This window comes from Thecamonas trahens (genome assembly GCF_000142905.1).
Source record: "Thecamonas trahens ATCC 50062 unplaced genomic scaffold supercont1.6, whole genome shotgun sequence".
Classification (NCBI taxonomy): domain Eukaryota; order Apusomonadida; family Apusomonadidae; genus Thecamonas; species Thecamonas trahens.
The window spans coordinates 177,924-194,373 of NW_013657674.1; the positions used below are offsets into that span (position 1 = coordinate 177,924).

Here is a 16,450-nt window from a genome sequence, read left to right on the forward strand (position 1 = left end):
ATTCGAGACACTACTCCCACCCCCTCCCTCCCCCACCCCCCCCCCCCACCCCCCCCACCCACACACACACAGACACACTACACAGACCATGTCATTCACCCACAAGTCGGTCGTCTCAAACTCAGGGGCCGCGTTCTCCTCCCGCTCGGCCTGGCGCAAGGCCCACGGCCTACCGGCCACTCGTCGGCCACCACGGAAGAGCCCAAAGCCATCGTCGTTGTCATCGTCACCACTGCCGTCAGCTGGGCAAAACGCCTCGCCACCAAGACATCCGCCAGGCTCAGTCGCCTCGCCGTACACTGCGGGAGGTTCCCGCTCGCCACTGCGGGCAGTGGGTGCTGCTGCTGCCGCCGCCGCCGCCGCCGACGCCGCTGCAGCATCCTCTCGGTCACCGGTTATCAAGCCGTCGCCCAAGGCTGACGCTGTAGCGTTGACGCTTTGCGATACGCTGCTCCGCCATGTGCAGCCGATGTCGCCGCTGCTCCCGCTGATGCACTCGCTTGGCCCGCACATTGTGGCCCAACTCGCCGTCTTGCGGACTCGGCTCTCACCACTGGAGAAGGACGTGTGGGACGAGGCGGTCGACGATCTGGTCGACGTGCTCAACGATCCCGCCTTTCTCGTGCCGAGTCCGCCACGCACGCGCTTTGAAGCTGCCGCGCTACCGCTTGCAGACGACATTGTGCTCGATATCGACCAGGCTCCGCCAGCTCGCAAGGTCTCGTTCAGCCGCCGCCCACCACCCGCACCGCTTGCTGCTCTCCGGCGCGAATCGCCGCTTCGCTCTTCGAGCTCCGAGCCGGCCATGGCCACTTCCCATGCCCGAGGCAAGAACCAGATCCTCCAGCTTGAAGGCCGCATCATGCTCCAGCTCAACAAGATCCGTGCCCACGAGCGCGAGCTCCTCGAGCTTCGTACCCTCTTTGAGGACATCGTCAACACCGAGTCGGGGCTTGCCACCCGGCTCTCTCGAGACAACTCTGCTCTCTCGGACCGCCTCATGTACCTCACTGCTGCCACGCAGGACAAGGCCGCCGCCGCCGAAGAGCATGTCAATGAGCTTCGCACCCTCGAGGCCTCCCGCGCCCGTCTCCTGGCCAAGATCCAGCACCTCGAACAGCGTATCGGCGAAAAGTACGCCGCAGAGCTTGCCCGCCGCGCTGCAGAGGACGAGTACGCCCACCGCGCCGCCCTCGACGCCGCCAACTCGTCCGCTGACCACCTGTTCTTCTGGCAGCGCCACGAGCGGTCCGTCATCGACAACCTCTGATCTTTGATCACTCACCGCCGACTGCCGTCAGTCACCTGCCGCTTGCCACTTGCCACTTGCCACCTGTCGCCTGCCACCTGTTGTCGGGTGTGCCGATGCGTGCAAACGAGTGAATTCGCTCGAAAACCCCACCCACGACACCAGCCTCCGTCACCACCACCGCCCCTCGCCCTCCCTCTCCCTCCCTTGCTCCCCCGCTCCCTCCCTCGCTCCCTCCCCACTCTGACATTCCACTCTCCGGCACCCCTTAACCATGCCAACCCTCAACCATATCTGCTCCTGCCTCATGCTTACCCTCTCCTTTGTGGCCATCATTGTACGCCCCGCCCACCCCAGCCCCCCGTCCCCGTGCATGCACCTGGCGCACTGGTTTATCTCACCCCCCACCCCCCCACCCCACCCCCCCACCCCCCCACCCCCCCCACCCCCCCACCCCCCCCCACCCCACCCACCCACCCACACTCTCTCTGCTACAGATCGCACTGGCCACCGTGGACTACGGCCGCAAGTGGGTGGACCAGGCACCGCTACCGGGGCAAAAGCTGAGGGTCAGAGTAGGCGTTGTCCAGTTCTGTACTGTGGTGGAGGGCTCCAAGGAAGAGTGCCACAACCTCAAGAACGACGACGGGAGCAAGAAGCTGTACCAGGGCGGCAGGCTCGTCCTCGGCTTTGGCCTCTTGGCTCTCTTCTCCGTCATCGGCGGCATGGTCATGGTCATTCTCCTGGCTGTCGGCTGCGAGTCGGCATGCCTCTCCGACCAAGCCCGCGCACGCAAGATCGCCATGGGCATCTGCCTCGCCGCCTGCTTCTTCATCTCGCTGGCATGGGTCCTCTACGCCGCCATTGTCTTCCCTTCGGACGACTGGAAGAAGGCCTCCGCCGGCAATGGCCGCCAGTTTGAGTTTGACATCTCCTGGTCGTGGATCGGCTTGATCCCAGTCACCCTCATGACCGCAAACGCCGGCCTCCTCATCAACCGCGAGGACTAGCCTCTCTCGCTGCAAAGTACACACATTGTCTCTCACTTGCTCTCTTGCTCACAGATTGACCACCGGTAGCGCCAGCGACGCCCCGCGGTGGTACACCCGCTGCTGCTGCACCACCATTCGCTCCGCGCTCACAAGCGGGTCGTCGTACCCGAGATTGCGCATCAGCCGCGGATGCGCGCCCGAGCACACCTGCAGCCGGATCCGGTGTCCACGACAAAATGTGTACCCGACAGCCCCAAGCCGCTTGCCGGAAATCGCGAAATGGTTGAGCCCGCTCGCGCCATCGGCCTCTCCCTCGCTCTCCACACTTAACCGGATGTTCGACTCGGAGACGTTGTACGAGACGCCGTCGGCGTCGACGTCGCAGAGCCGAAATACAAAATCGGTCGAGCCTGGCGCGTTGCTCGCCACCCGCATCGACAGCTCTGGGTAGCCCACCACCGAGATGTCTTCGCCGAGGGGGACAGAGGTAAAAACAAGAACGTCGTCGCGGGCCTCGACTCCGTTCTGTGCCACACGTCCAGCGTTAAGGTTGTGGAACGATGGCCCGCCAACCGCCGGCGTCGGGTTCGCCGGATCGTACACGTACTCTGAATGCGGGTCGTCGCCGCCGATGCCGTCAGCCGCGGGGCCGGCCGTGAGCACTCCGTGGCCAGAGAGGTAGAGCGGGACTCGCTGCGAAGGCGGCGGCCACGAAGCGTATCGCACCCACCGTTCCGAGCCCTGGACGTACAGCCGGACAGGGAAGGCGAGCGTCATCACCGAGCCGCGATCAGCCTCGGCCTCCGACCTGAGCACCGAGTCGTCAAGCTGCGCCCCATCTAGCTCGTCGGGTGCGTGCGTCAGGTGCTGAGTAAACCACGCCAGCGCGTCGCGCATGAGCATCGGACGATAGTCAAAGACTGACCAGTGCGCAAACGGGCCGATGGTGAGCGCTGTCGTCGCGCCGGCCGCACTTGCGGCTTCGTAGTCTTTCAGCTGCTCCTCAAGGAAAAAGTCGTGCCAGCCACCCACAAGATGGACCGGCGGGATCGCAACCGATCCCAGGTCGGCCAGCTCGTTCTTGTCGGCCCAGAACTCGGCGTCGTGCTCGAGCGAAGGGTGCGAGAGCCCGTCACGGATAAAGTCGATGCGCTCGCCGGGCGGGCCGACAAGCGTGTCGACCGTGGCCAGCGGCAGATGACTAAGCGCATCGATGTACCGCTGCTCCGGCGAGACAAAGCCGTTCCACGCCATTCGCCACGCCGGCCCTGCCGCGAGCCCCATCACTAGATACGACCATCGGAGGACAAGCTCGAGCGCCGGCGCACCGCCCGGAAACAGGATCGGATGCAAGTGGGTGGCGCAAAGCGCAGGCACAACCGCCTTGAGCACGCCTCGCTTGGCGCCGACCGCCGCCCACGCATTCATGCCCATGTACGAGATGCCGTACATGCCGACCGCACCCGAACACCAATCCTGGGCTGCGATCCAGTCGAGGGTCGCGCCCGAGTCGGCCCGCTCGTGCGCAATGGGGAAAAAGTCACCACCAGAGTCGGCCCGCCCGCGCGAGTCCTGCGTCACCACTGCAAACCCGCGCTCAGCGAGCATGTACGCCGAGCCGACGAGGTTGCGCCGATCGTACGGCGTACGGATGAGGACAACTGGGAACTTGCCGCGACGCATCGCTGCCTCGGCCGTGTCCGGATGCGGAAAGACTGCCGCCACCCGCGCCCGCACCGCATCGTCCTCGACGTCCGGAAGAAAGAGCGAGGCCGAGCTCGGGACGCCGTCGCCGAGCGGAATGACCACGGATGGGGTGGGGCGAACCCCGCAGAGCGGGTCGTGCAGCCGGTACATCCGCCCGACACACATCCGCGCCACCTTCTTTAGCACGCCCACCCGCCGGAAGCTCGCCTTGTAGCCAAGCTTGGCCAAGTGAAAGGCAGCGAACCAGGCGAGGCTCAGCAGCCATCGCGCACGGTACGTCGAAGGTACCGCCAGTGACCTCGCCACGCCCCACGTCCACTTCCAACCCTTGACCGCCACCGCCAGCCACGCCAGCGGCAGCAGCGCAAACACCACGCCCACTCCCCACGGCAGCACCACAGTCCATGCAACAACTCGCTCCAGCATTGTCGGCGTCATAACGCCACTGCCTCTTGCTCGCCACCGAGTCAGGTGCCCCGACACCCTGCCGCGCTTGACACGTGGCCGCCACTCACCCGCTGGTGGCCCGCGCAGCCAGCGCCACCAGCGGCAGTCTTTTACGAAACTCTTTGGCGGCCGGGAGCCGGTTGGATCAAGCTCTCCGCATCAATCTTTGCTCGCTCGAGTCCGGGCAGACTCGCGGCTCCGGGGCAGGTTGCGGGTCACCGGCAGCGCCACGTCGCAGCAGGCTGGCGCGTGGGGCGGGTGCTCTGGCTCGGGGAGCCGCGCCACCAGCGCCTTCAGTGCCTGCGGCAGCGGCATGTCGGGGAAGACCCGGAGCGCGACCTCGATGAGCGCTTCGCAAAGGCCACCAAACGATATCCGGTGCGTTCCGGATCCCTCTTCCATGTTGATCTGCATGAAGAGCAGGTCGGCGTCCATCGAGGTGAACCGCCGCGAGAGCACGTCTGCCGACCGAAGCAGCTTCTTGAAGTTCTGCGAGCCCATCGGATATCGGTCGGCTAGGAACCGCTTCCAGCAGCACGACCGGAAGGCGTGCGCGAGCTTGGCGCTGCCAAACACAGACGAGTGCGAGTACTCGGCAACTTCGGCAGGCGTCGGCGGGCAGACCCGCTCCCAGTTGCCGACGTGGCCGTCCTCGTACATGCGCTTGACCCGTGCCCGATACTGCGCCCGCCGCAGCGCCGTCGCCGACGAGCTACTCCCGGCAATGGCCTCGCGCGCCGCCGCGAGCGAGGCCGACCGCGACGGCGGGCCAATGTTGAGCAGCTTGAACGCGTCCTCAAGCATCGGCAGCTTCACGTCCCAATCGACATCCATCGAACACTGCAGCGATGGCGAGTGATTCACCTCAAGAAGCCATGGATTGAGCTCGTCGTCGACCATGATGTCAAAGCCAAGAACGTGAAAGCAGTGCGAGCCGTCTGCCTCGGGCGCGACCACCGCCCGGTACTGGGTCTTGAGAGGTGTGTGGAGCGCATGGAGCGTCTTGCCCACAATGGCCTTGATCTGCCACCACAGCAAGTCGACATCGTGCCCGAGATCCTCGAGCTCGTCAAAAAGCGTTGTCATTAGCCGCTTGGTGGCTCCGGGGCTGCTCCCGCGCTCCGACTCGGACTCGTCGCCGTCCTCGTCCTCGCCAAACTCGTCAGCGCCAGTCTCCTCGTCCACAAACCGCGCCGAGTGGCGGTTGACTGAAAAGTTGGTGAGATGCATAAAGGCCTTGCTGGCGTTGCTGGCGCTCGGCGCCTCGTAGGGCGTGGTGGCAAACCGGGCGAGGCCCTCCCGATAGAGAAAGACCGAGAGCGGGTCAACGCTTGTCACTAAGACGTAGATCCGGAGGTCCCACTTGAGCCCGCAGAGCAGCAGCGGATTGTCGATGTACTCTTGCGCCACCATGTCGCCAATGTCGGTCGGCAGCTCGCCCGGCGTCGTTGCCAGGAAAATACCGCGCCCGCAAGACCCCCCCGACGGCTTGCAGATCATTGCCTCGCCGTACGTGTCCATGTACTCGATGCATTCATCACGCTCGTCGGGCAGCGACCAAGAACGCGGATAAAAGTCGTACGCCTCCGGCTCGGCAAGCTTGGCCCGGTGCATATACGCCGAGAACTGACCCTTGCGCGTCAGTGCCGCCAGGCCCGGCAGCCGGTTCATCTTCTGGTGCTCCGCCAGCCGCGCCAGCCGCTCTGTCGTCCCGGCTCGGTCCAGCCAGATCACACCGCAGTTTGGATCGCTCTTGGAAGTGAGCTCAACGTCGAGCCCGCGCATTGCCTCGGCAACCACTGCCCGCCGCCGCCGTTCAAACGCAAACGATGCCGCCATTGGCGCAGACAAACTCGCGCCCGCGCCTGCCCGCGCCCGCGCCCGTGAACCTCGCTCGGTCCGCGGCGCCTTGCCTGCTTGCTGCTTCTTGCCCCGCTTGCTGCTTCGATTCTCTGCCGTGCGGCTCCCGCTCTTCCGCGCCTTGCTGGTCCGGGAAGCGAACGACGACTTGCGCGCCTCGGGACTTGCCCGCGCCCCGCGCGACGTCGCCGGACGGTCGGGAACCACAGTCCATGCACCGCGCGCGCCAGTCAGTCGCGCGATGGTCAGCGGCGACGACGACTCGGGTTTCCCGCTTACGCGCTGCCAGCTGCTGCTCCCGGCCCGCGCTGGGTACGCCCGCCGCCCGCCGCCGCTGTCGGGCGAGTCAGCGTATCGGTCTGGCGAGTACGAGGCCAGCCGACGGCCGCCCTGCACCGCCCCCGCCGTTGCCGGACGTGTTCCGCTGCCACACTTGCCACGCTTGCCAAGTCTTCCGTCATGGTCTGCCAAGCCACCCGTCCGCGCACTGCTTGCCTGCCCTCCGCCGCGCCGCCGTCCGCCAGGCACCGCCCACGCCGCCACGCCCGCGCTCGCCATCTGCCTACTTGAAAAGTCAGTTGTAGCAGGACAACGTCTCTTCCTAGCTGTGGTGAGCGGGCAGTGTGGCGTGTGTGTGCGTGTGTGCGTGGGAGAGAGAGAAGTGCGGGCGAGTGCAACTCATACAGTAGGCCACAAAGGTGGGGGAAGTAGGGGGTGAGTCGGAGGTGGTGAGTGACACAGTGCACACATTTGGTTCGATCGCTGAGTTGGGCGGTTGTCGGTTGGGCCCCCTTTTCCCCCCCCCCCCCCCCCCCCACACACACACACACATGCACACACCTGCCTCCACTCACCCCTCGCCCTTCCACCATTGCACGTGTCGAGTACACACATCTCCATTAGTTGACCTGTTGCCTTCTTTGTTGCCATCTCCGACGATTTCTCCGACAACGGTCAACCATGAGCGTCCGCGACATGTACATCTCCCAGTACACGGCCGAGCACTCGGAGGCCAACGCAGAGCCCAACGTGCCGAATGTGCTCCGCCAGCCAAAAGCTGTGTCGGCGCATAGGGGCACTCCGTCGCAGGTGGCGTGGCCCGAGCGGCATCCGAGCGCAGCGCTGCGGCTGGCGTCCATCCGCGGCCTCGAGGCCCAGACGTCGTACGGTGACGGCTTCGGCAGCATCACCGGTGGTGACGCCAAGACTGCCGACAAGACTGATGGTGGGCGTGCTGTGCCAGACAACGTGGTGGTTGTCCCGTCGGGTTACTCAGCGAACAATGCCAACACCATGGCGAGCCATGCGCTTGGCTACGGCGGCGATGGTGAACGGTGGCAGCAGTCGTCACGCCTGGCAAGCGCGGGCGTCGAGGCGCTCGACTACGGCGCGTCGGCGACGCGGTCCGGCCGGGTGGCACCGGACATTGTCAAGACTGCCTCGGGCTTTACCATCAACTGCCCGCCGCCGGCGGTGTCTGCCGGCCAGGGCACCACCCAGCCGACAGGCGTCTCGGTCTACACGGCGTCGTTTGATGGTGAGGCGACCAAGGACGCGATCGCGGACGCCGCCGCTCGCCCGGTCCCGCTAGTCAACTTCGTCGAAGACTCGTCGTTTGCGCGATCGATCACAACCCAGCCGCCGTTTGTGCAGGGCGTCGAGTGGGCGTCGACGTCGCGGTCGGCAGATGCGCTCGCCGCTGCCGCCCGCGCGCGCCGCTCCACCACAGAGCTCGCAGCGCAGGCCGCAGTCGAGAGCCTCCGCGCCCGGCCGACAAGTTCCAAGCAGAGGGCGGCACGGGTCACCGCCCGCCTGCTAGGCGTCCAAACCCGGATCATGCCGCACTCGCCGGGCGCCTCCCTGGCGACTGCGGGTGAGACCGAGTACGGCGAGCACTACGTCGACGTCAACAGCGAGTTCCCCGCCGCGTCACCAAACGCCTACGCGGCCGCACACGTCGCAAGCATGGGCTGAATGAAGGACGTGCACTCGAAGCTCAGCAAAAGTGGATGCCGGCCTCATTAAACTTGGTCAGCAGGATGATAAAGTCGTCAATGTCCAGCCGGCGTGCACGCTGCTTCTCGTACTCGGACTCGGTGAGGATGGCGAGCGCGCGCTCCTTCATCGAACCGGCTTCGGGATCGACCGGCTCGTTGTTGAGCGCGCACCACGTCCGGTAGTTCTCCTCGAGAAGCTTGGCCACCGACTTTTGCCGAAAGATCGAGCCGAGCGACTTGTTCTTGCGCGAGAAGCAGAGCCGGGTGAGGCCGTCCCACTCGACAAAGTTAATGGCTGGCCGCGGGTTGCGCGGAGTGATGCGGATGACCGACGACTCGACCTTGGGCGGCGGCCGGAAGGCCGACCGCGGGACCTTGACCAGGTGCTCCACCGTCGAGAGCAGCTGTGTATTGGCCGAGAGGCGGCAGTAGAGCGGATCGCCCGGCGCCGCCACCAGCCGCATGGCAAACTCGCGCTGGAACATCAGCACCGCAGACCGGTACGCGTTCGGCACCGCAAGCAGCTTGAAGACCAGCGGCGACGAGATCTGGTACGGGATGTTGGCGACGCAGATGTCAAAGTACGGCAGATCCACACGCAGCACGTCGCCCACAATGATCTCCAGCTTCTTAGCGTACGGTGTGCCCTGGACCCGCTTCCGCAGCTCGGCCACATGCCGCGGATCAATCTCCACCGCAATCACCTTTTTCACAACCTCCAGCATCCGGAACGTCAGTGCGCCGGCGCCAGGCCCGATCTCCAGCACCACGTCGGTCGACTTGAGCTCGGACTTGTTGATGATCTCGGTAATGATCTTGTTAGACGCCAGAAAGTGTTGCCCAAACGTCTTGTCTGTATAGCATCCCCCCTCCCCAGGTCACCGTCCCAAAATACCACGCCCTCTTCCGTGTGAGTCCCCTCCGTGGCCCTCACCCTGGCTGCCGCTCTCTCCTGGATGGATGGGCCTTCCATCACATGTCGCGGCCGCCACCACCCAAGGGATAGCCATGCCCTCCCTGGCTTCCCACAGCCACAAGTCCCCGGGCATGCTTGTCAAGCACAGCCATATGCATGCGTGGTACGTACTCAGTTGGACGCCGTACGTCTGCTGCTCGAGCACACGCGAGCCCTGGTGGCGCTTCCTCCGATCGGCCATGGTGTGGAGCAAGAGTCGGGTGGAGTGGCAGCTAGCTGTGATTGGCTTTTACAGCGAGCTCGCGGGAAGAATCTGGTCGCGGACCCACTGCGAGAGGTCAAAGTTGGGGTCACGACCGGTGAGGAACGGGTGGGCAGCGAGCTCGGCGGCGGTGGCGCGGGCGGTTTGATCGCGGACGAGGCAGCGGGCGACAAAGTCGCGAAAGGGTCCCGGCGTCGACGACGGCGGCAGCCACGAGTCAAGCGGCGGGTCTGACTCGCACACGAGGTTCATGTGGTCCAGCAGCTGCTCCGGGTTGGTGGCCGGGTACGGGTACTTGCCAATGGCGCATTCGACAAGGATGATGCCGAGCGACCAGATGTCAGCGGCGTAGTTGTAGCCGGCAACGGCGCGTAGCGTGTCGATGCGCTCCGGCGACATGTAGGTGAGCGTGCCGACAAATGTGTTGCAGTTGGCGAGCGTCGACTCGACCTCCTTGGAAACGCCAAAGTCGGTGATCTTGACCGTCCCGTCGGACGAGAGGAGGATGTTCTCGGGCTTGAGGTCGCGGTGGACCAGGTGCCGCTCGGCATGGAGATAGTCCAGGCCGTTGACAATCTGGTGGGCGACGGCTGCTAGCAGCTGCATCTTCACCTCGTTCGTCTCGCCAGCCACCGCTGCCCGGTGGCTCAGCAGCGAGCCGCCGTCCATGTACTCGAGGACAATCTTGATCATGCCCTCGTCCACAAACGTGCCGTACGACGACACAATGTTGATGCACTCGGCGGTGAGGTATGTTTTGACCTCGGTAACAAGCTTAGCCCGCTTGGCCCGCGTCTCCGGCTCCGTCTCTGACGTCGGATCGAGCCGAATGTGCTTGACCGCCATGACCACGCCGGTCGGCTCGTGAACCACGCGGGTGACAAAGCCCTGCGCGCCCTCGCCGAGCACGCCGTCGTCCACCAGATCCGCCAGAACAACCTGGACCTTCCCGCCGCCTTTGCCGGCCTCTCCATCCTTACCGCGCCCGCGCGCCACCGCATCCAGCAGCGATGCCACGGTCGCTTCGGGCGACGTCGCGGACCGCATCGGCTTGGTCCCAGCCAGCGTGGTCGGCTTGAGCTGCAAATGCCCGCGTGCCCGCCTTGCCTTGAGCCCCATCCGCTTGTGCGCAATCAGCGGCTGTAGCAGCACGTCGGCACCGCCACTCCCACCACTCCCACCACAGCTGCCTCCCTCTACGCCGCCGCGCCCCGCACCCGATCCGTCTCCAGCCCCTGCGTCGGTGTCGGACCGCGGCGGCACGACTGGCCGCTGCCCACCGACCCCCAGCCCCGCGCTGTCTCCCGACGACGACGACGAGCCCGAGTCCGACCCGTATCTCTGCGACGCCATATATCCTATGTAGGTGTGTTGCCTTAGGGTGAGGTGTGTGGGAAGGGGGTTGCGCGAGCGCCCGAGAAGGGGGGTGGGGTAGGGGGAAGGGGGGGGGGGGGTCGAAGGGGCTTTGCTCAATTGGGCGTCGATGCGACCAGAGACGAAAGAGGGAGCAGCTGGAGGGGGGGGGGATCATCACATCCAAGGGCATGTGAAGGCGGTATATAACTTGCCGTGCTTGATGACGTGGGTGGTGATGGAGTGGCTATTGCTGCAGCCACAGCAGCGAAGACCATGGCCCTGTTCCTCATACCCCCTCCCCCCCTCCCCCTCCCCCCCCACCCCCTCCCCTCTGATGAGAGTTCTCGAGAACGACGCACCTGTGACGGGCGGGTGAGGGAAGCGGTCAGCCGGGTTCGGCGGCGGTGGCCAGCCGCACCAACACACAGCCTCGAACAGACAGCCTCGAGCCGCCAGCGTTGAGCAAAGAGTCCCCTCTTGACTCTCTCTTCCACCACACCCAACACATCTCGCCAGAGTGAGGCATAGTCGTGCTGTGCTGCTGCCCTTGCTACCGCCACTACCATGGACGCCTCTGCCCTCGAGCCGGTCACCTTTGCCTGTAAGGTACGTCGAACGTCGCTCCCTTCCCTCCCCTCCCCCTCCCCTCCTCCCTACATCCATCCCTCCCTACACTCACCTGTCGCGCGGTGTCGTGCATTGTGCAGCTGGTCATCTCCAAGTGGTCGCGGGTCGATGCCGAGCTGACAATCGACAAGAACGGGGTGGACATCCGCCAGATCAAGAGCGGCGAGCGATGGTTCATGCCGTACGAGCTCATCAAGAACTACGCGTCGTGGGTGGTCAAGGGCTTCCTCGGCCTCACAGGCCGGACTCAGTACGAGTCGACCCAGCGGGTGGTCATGCTCGTCTTCACCAAGGCCAACAAGGACAATGCGCACAAGGCCGAACTCGCCATCTCCATCTTTATCCGCCACAAACTCGAGGATCTCAAGCGCGAGAACCAGTACGTCGAGTCTCTCGAGGCCGGCACGACCTCGGCGCAGGATCCATCCGAGTTTGGCGCCCAGTTTGAACAGACAGCCGATGACGAGACGTTCTCGTCGGCCCAGACACCGCCGCCGGCCGGCGCGCCAGCCCGGCCGGCACGCTCAAGCCGTGCCGGCCGCTCGGCCACCGTCGGCGACATGGCTCCTATCGGCAAGATTGCTCCGCCGCCGTCGTCTGGCCGCCGCCGCGCCTCGACTCGAAACTTTGATCAGGCCAAGGCCATGTTCATCCCGCCGCCGCGCCCGGCCACAGGCACAACATCGCCCGAGGCCCAGGCCTCGCTCGAGTCGCAGTTTGCCTCCAACGCCGCCGCCGCTGCCAGCACACCCTCGCTCATCGACATGTTTTCTGCACCTGCCGCCGCGCCTGCACCTGCCCCTGCACCTGCGCTTGCCACCGCGCAGCCTGTCTCCGATGACGCCTTTTTCGCCGCCTTTGCCTCGTCTCGTGCCACCTCGGGTACCAGCAGCGGACCGTCCGGCTTTGCTGCCGCGCTTGCCGCTCCACCCGCTTCCATTCCAGCTGCTGCGCCACCTGCCGCAGCTCCAGCTCCAGCTCCGGGCGTCTTTGACTTTTCGGCGCTCTCGGCTGCCACGCCGGCCATCGCGCCCCCGCAGTCGACCCAGACTCTCAACGCGGCAAGCCAACCACGCAAAACATCAACACCGCTTATTCTCCTTTGAACCTCGCAGCTGTTGCACCCACCGTGCCCGCCAAGCCGAATTGATGACGATGGCCGTGTCAAGCGGCGGGCGGACGAAAAAATCAAACTTTCGCAGACCAGCGCAGCTCCACGCCACTCAACGCTCGCCCAGGCCACCACTCCTCACCACACTGCACTCACCCCCTCTTCGCTCTTTTTCTCTCTTGCTGTCTATCTCCTGTGCTAGCCATGGAATGGGACCAGGTTCGGCTGTTCGACTCGACCCCATGCCGCACACACGACCCGCTGTTCGACTTTGACTGTCCACAGTACGTTGAGCTCACCGGCTCGCCGCAGACAACGGCCTTCTTGTCCGGCGACACGGCGCTCGGCTCGCCATCAACGCCCGATAGCCGCCGTGGACGGCGCGGCTCGTCAGCCTCGCTACTTTCGCCTTCATTATCGCCCGAGTCGCGGGCGGCGGCCGATGCTGCCCTCGCCGCCGACAACGCCGCCTGGTGGTCGGCGCCGCGCCCGTTCCACGAGCCGTCGCAGACGGCGGCACTGCGCCGCCGCGCCATGGCCTCATCGGTCTCGCTCAAGCGGGTAGGAGGCGCCGCCTATTGCGTATTCTTGGAAAACAAGCACTCCACGCCGGACTCCGCTTAAGCGCGCAGCCATCAACACGGCCAGTCCAGCGCCGCAGACGCCGCGCACCAAGCCGCGCCGCGGTGCTGGTGCAGAGAACAACCCCGGCACACCCATCGCCACACCTGCCGGGAGCCCGTACACTACCCCGCGCCGCAAGACCGGCGCTGGCCGCTCGCTGCTGCGGACGCCGGCCTCGCGGGTCAAGGCTTCGCGGTCGACAGCCCGCAAGCCGCAGCGACCGACCACCATCGCACTTCTTCGGGCGCGCGCAGCCAACACCCCGTCGCGCCGGGTCCGCTCCGGCCTCACGCCGCACATCAGCCACACGCATGCCAAGCCGTCTATCCGGTTCAACTCGCTGAGGGCAGCCGAGGACGACGACGACGACGACGACGACAACGACAATGCCCCTGCCGCCGAGCCCGTTGCCAAGGCGCTCAACTTTGCGTAGCCGCACCGGCGCCGCCAGCCGCAGCATCTGCCGCGCGAGCCTTTGCGGCCATCTGGGCACGGGCGCGGGCCTTACCAACCTTGAACAGCAGACCAGCCGCTTCGCGGAGGGAGCAGAGCAGCATAGCCAGGCAGATAAGGAGGAGCGGAGCCGAAACGATGATAGAGAGGAACGCGCCGTTGGCATCAAAGTAGTTCTGCGAGGCAAACGAGGCCCAGTTGTCGGCTGCCCACTTGTTGATTCGCTCCATGCTGTACACGATGCCGAGTGCGAGGACGTAGATGCTCGCTTGTCCGACTTGCGAGCTGCGCGAGGTGAGCGCAGCGAGTGCCACCGCCACGTGGCCACCCACCACCGCCAGCAGCCACGGCTCAGACCAGTCCACCGCGTGCACAAAGCCCATGACCATCTCGTACGAGCTGGCGGTCTGGAACTGTGGTGGCTGGTGCGTCATGGTCTCAGGAGGGGGGAGGACGACAAGTGTCGTGAGCGTGGCGGCGACCCTGCCGTCCGCAACATCCGTCGCCTACTTTGGCGTCAACCGCATGATCAACTCTCTGCCCGCGCTTCCTGTTTAACCATACGATTGGGCGACGCTCGGCTACAAGGCGGCATCGACGGCAGTGCTCGTGGTAGTACCCTTGGTGCTGCGGCTTCTGGATTCTGTAGGCTTGGCTGCGGGCGCCTGGCTGCTCGAGTACTGGCCTGAGAGCTCGATTGAGAGCTCGTGACGGAGATCAAGAGCGGCGCGGGTCTCGACAACGTAGGCGACAAGAAGGAGGATGATGGCTGCCAGCATGAGGCCGACCACCAGTGCCGTGGCCTCAAACATGCGGAGGCGGAGCGAGGTGTGGGCGAGAACGCCCGAGGAGCATGCCGGGCGGGTGGCGTCGTTGACATTGCACGACGGCCCGGGCAAATGGGCGTACGAGTTCCAGCCGCAGCATGCAAACTTGGCCTGGATCTTGTCGCGGACATCCGGCGAGGCCTCCTCCCACCCGTTCTGCATCACCTGCGCAAGATGCCGCGAGTGCCAGAGCGCGGCGCAGGCGACGGCGGCGACGGCGGCGTAGGCAACAAAGGCGAGGCCTGCTGCCACTACATGGACATGCCACGCCGTCTCATGCCACACAAGGAGGTAGGTGAGGCAGAGCGCGCCCAGGAAGACCACCAGACCAAAGACGATGAGCGCGCCGGGAATCGGCATGGTGAGCAGGCCGAGGCCAAACTCGACGTCGCCGTACACCAGCGCCGCGCCGACGAGCACCCCGCCACGCCGGTCACCAGGGCCAGAACCAGCATACCCATCAGAACCCGCTGCACCCGCTTGGCACGCTCTATATGCAAGCGCAGCTGCCGCTGTGCCGGTGCCTCTTCCCGCCCTCCAGCCATAACCGAGTCGGGTGTTGGGCTTGGAGACGCGCTCTGAGGCTGTGCAGTTCATTCGAGCTTGCGCCGGGAACCGCAGTCGTCATGGCGGCAGAGCCGCTCGCCCTCGGCAGGCCCGACAAAGAGGCCGACGAGAAGGAGGGTGTGGGCGGCAGCGAGGATGCCTGACGAAGCGGTGGTGGCCGGAAAGACATTAAAGGCGTACTCGATGGCGGCGAAAATGGCGAGGCGGGCCACAAGAGGGAGCGGCGTCGCCCAGAGGAGGAACGGGAGCGTGTGAAAGTACCACGAGTAGAACTGATAGTGGAGCGTCCGCGCAAAGACGACGCCGATAAAGTTGGAGACAAAGAGCATGCGTACCATGTGGTACGGCGAGAGTGGCGGCGCATCGGCTGGCGGCGCAGTCCGCAGCAGCCGCCACACGCCCGCGAGCCCGCCGCCCTGCGCGTGGAGCCACCGGGTGAGGATGAAGAGTGCCAGAACACCAGCGTGTCCAGCAAGAAGCACTGCCGCCGTTGTCTTGGAAACAAAGATGGGCTCTGGGAGGAACTTGAGGTTCACCGTCCACTTGTACTCAAAGACCCGCGAGAGGTCAAAGGCGCGTCCGATGTAGCCCTCGGCATTGGCGGTGAGGAACGGCCAAGCGAGGCCGACTTGGACCGCTGCCGCCACCGCCAGCCGTGGGATCGTCCACAGCATTCCCACGCGCTTGACCATGATGATGCCGAGCGCAGGCGCAAAGAGGAGCGCGTTCATCTTGACCGAGACTCCGAGGGAGAACAGCGCCATGACCAAGTAGTCGGAGCCACGGGAGACAAGGACCGCGATCGAGGCGTAGACAAAGAACATGGCCACTGGGTCGTTGAACAGTCGCAGTGCAAAGATCGAGTGGATCCGGTGTGAGGCCGCAAGGAGAACGAGGACGAGCGGCGGGAGGATGGCCTCGCCTGCGCCGCGCCGCGGAAAGAGCTTCAGCGCCGGGTGGTCGTGTTTGTGCGCCCGCCCAGCCACACTGTAGATGTACGCCACCAGACCATACGTCGCCACATGGAGGCCAGCAAAGAAGATCTGGATGGGCAGCAGCGAGGCCACACCGTCGGTCCCATCGGCCACCGAGCAAAGCGCCGTGTACGCCCACACATACCCCGCGGGGTACGGGCACGGCCCGGTATCACCACGCAGCGCCAGATAGTTACGCTCGCCACCAGAAACCAACGCAACCTGCTGACAGTATGTAGTGTAGTCGATCTCCGTGTACGGGACCTTGGCCACCACCACCGCGTTGAGCACAACCTCAGCGAGCCCCACCACCACCGCCACCACCAACCACCACCGAGGCGAGAACGCAACCTCAGTCAGTCGCTCCCACACCAACCTCAGCATGATACAGGAAAGGGAGGGTGGGGGGGGGGGGGGGGGAGGGGGGGGGGGAGGGGGAGGGAGGGAGGGAGGGTGTACGTCGGTTGGTCTCGTTTGGTCG

At 65.3% G+C, this 16,450-nt stretch overlaps 12 protein-coding genes across 12 annotated transcripts; 5 read left to right on the forward strand and 7 right to left on the reverse strand.

Moving 5' to 3' along the window:
* Positions 1-88: 88 nt before the first annotated feature.
* Positions 89-1,412, forward strand: AMSG_01508 (uncharacterized protein; the record flags this gene model as incomplete). Its single annotated transcript, XM_013906105.1, has 1 exon — positions 89-1,412. The coding sequence occupies one exon, from the start codon at positions 89-91 to the stop codon at positions 1,268-1,270; it is 1,182 nt and encodes a 393-aa protein (XP_013761559.1). The 3' UTR covers positions 1,271-1,412.
* A 102-nt stretch (positions 1,413-1,514) lies between these two features.
* On the forward strand, positions 1,515-2,280 carry AMSG_01509 (uncharacterized protein). Its single transcript, XM_013906106.1, has 2 exons — positions 1,515-1,586; positions 1,747-2,280. The coding sequence occupies exons 1-2, from the start codon at positions 1,524-1,526 to the stop codon at positions 2,257-2,259; spliced, it is 576 nt and encodes a 191-aa protein (XP_013761560.1). The 5' UTR covers positions 1,515-1,523; the 3' UTR covers positions 2,260-2,280.
* Positions 1,975-4,100, reverse strand: AMSG_01510 (X-Pro dipeptidyl-peptidase domain-containing protein; the record flags this gene model as incomplete). Its single annotated transcript, XM_013906107.1, has 1 exon — positions 1,975-4,100. A coding segment is annotated over one exon (1,793 nt), but the record flags the coding sequence as incomplete, so codon positions are not given.
* Positions 4,101-4,490: 390 nt separating this feature from the next.
* On the reverse strand, positions 4,491-6,813 carry AMSG_01511 (tubulin polyglutamylase ttll6; the record flags this gene model as incomplete). Its single annotated transcript, XM_013906108.1, has 1 exon — positions 4,491-6,813. The coding sequence occupies one exon, from the start codon at positions 6,811-6,813 to the stop codon at positions 4,555-4,557; it is 2,259 nt and encodes a 752-aa protein (XP_013761562.1). The 3' UTR covers positions 4,491-4,554.
* Positions 6,814-7,166: 353 nt separating this feature from the next.
* On the forward strand, positions 7,167-8,293 carry AMSG_01512 (uncharacterized protein). The gene has a single exon (XM_013906109.1). The coding sequence runs from the start codon at positions 7,216-7,218 to the stop codon at positions 8,227-8,229; it is 1,014 nt and encodes a 337-aa protein (XP_013761563.1). The 5' UTR covers positions 7,167-7,215; the 3' UTR covers positions 8,230-8,293.
* On the reverse strand, positions 7,646-9,431 carry AMSG_01513 (dimethyladenosine transferase). Its single transcript, XM_013906110.1, has 2 exons — positions 9,340-9,431; positions 7,646-9,105 (listed from the first exon to the last, which is right to left on the reverse strand). The coding sequence occupies exons 1-2, from the start codon at positions 9,407-9,409 to the stop codon at positions 8,252-8,254; spliced, it is 924 nt and encodes a 307-aa protein (XP_013761564.1). The 5' UTR covers positions 9,410-9,431; the 3' UTR covers positions 7,646-8,251.
* Positions 9,432-9,441: 10 nt separating this feature from the next.
* On the reverse strand, positions 9,442-10,605 carry AMSG_01514 (STE/STE7 protein kinase). Its single transcript, XM_013906111.1, has one exon. It carries the CDS (start codon positions 10,547-10,549, stop codon positions 9,458-9,460), a length of 1,092 nt encoding a protein of 363 aa, XP_013761565.1. The 5' UTR covers positions 10,550-10,605; the 3' UTR covers positions 9,442-9,457.
* A 656-nt stretch (positions 10,606-11,261) lies between these two features.
* Positions 11,262-12,608, forward strand: AMSG_01515 (uncharacterized protein). The gene is made up of 2 exons (XM_013906112.1): positions 11,262-11,392; positions 11,494-12,608. Exons 1-2 carry the CDS (start codon positions 11,351-11,353, stop codon positions 12,517-12,519), a joined length of 1,068 nt encoding a protein of 355 aa, XP_013761566.1. The 5' UTR covers positions 11,262-11,350; the 3' UTR covers positions 12,520-12,608.
* A 120-nt stretch (positions 12,609-12,728) lies between these two features.
* Positions 12,729-13,581, forward strand: AMSG_01516 (uncharacterized protein; the record flags this gene model as incomplete). Its single annotated transcript, XM_013906113.1, has 2 exons — positions 12,729-13,106; positions 13,150-13,581. 2 exons carry the CDS (start codon positions 12,729-12,731, stop codon positions 13,579-13,581), a joined length of 810 nt encoding a protein of 269 aa, XP_013761567.1.
* Positions 13,582-13,652: 71 nt separating this feature from the next.
* Positions 13,653-14,035, reverse strand: AMSG_01517 (uncharacterized protein; the record flags this gene model as incomplete). Its single annotated transcript, XM_013906114.1, has 2 exons — positions 13,653-13,680; positions 13,755-14,035. The coding sequence occupies 2 exons, from the start codon at positions 14,033-14,035 to the stop codon at positions 13,653-13,655; spliced, it is 309 nt and encodes a 102-aa protein (XP_013761568.1).
* Positions 14,036-14,182: 147 nt separating this feature from the next.
* On the reverse strand, positions 14,183-14,788 carry AMSG_01518 (uncharacterized protein; the record flags this gene model as incomplete). The annotated part of the gene is made up of 1 exon (XM_013906115.1): positions 14,183-14,788. The coding sequence occupies one exon, from the start codon at positions 14,786-14,788 to the stop codon at positions 14,183-14,185; it is 606 nt and encodes a 201-aa protein (XP_013761569.1).
* Positions 14,789-15,021: 233 nt separating this feature from the next.
* AMSG_01519 (glycosyltransferase family 58 protein) lies at positions 15,022-16,353 on the reverse strand (the record flags this gene model as incomplete). The annotated part of the gene is made up of 1 exon (XM_013906116.1): positions 15,022-16,353. One exon carries the CDS (start codon positions 16,351-16,353, stop codon positions 15,022-15,024), a length of 1,332 nt encoding a protein of 443 aa, XP_013761570.1.
* Positions 16,354-16,450: the final 97 nt, after the last annotated feature.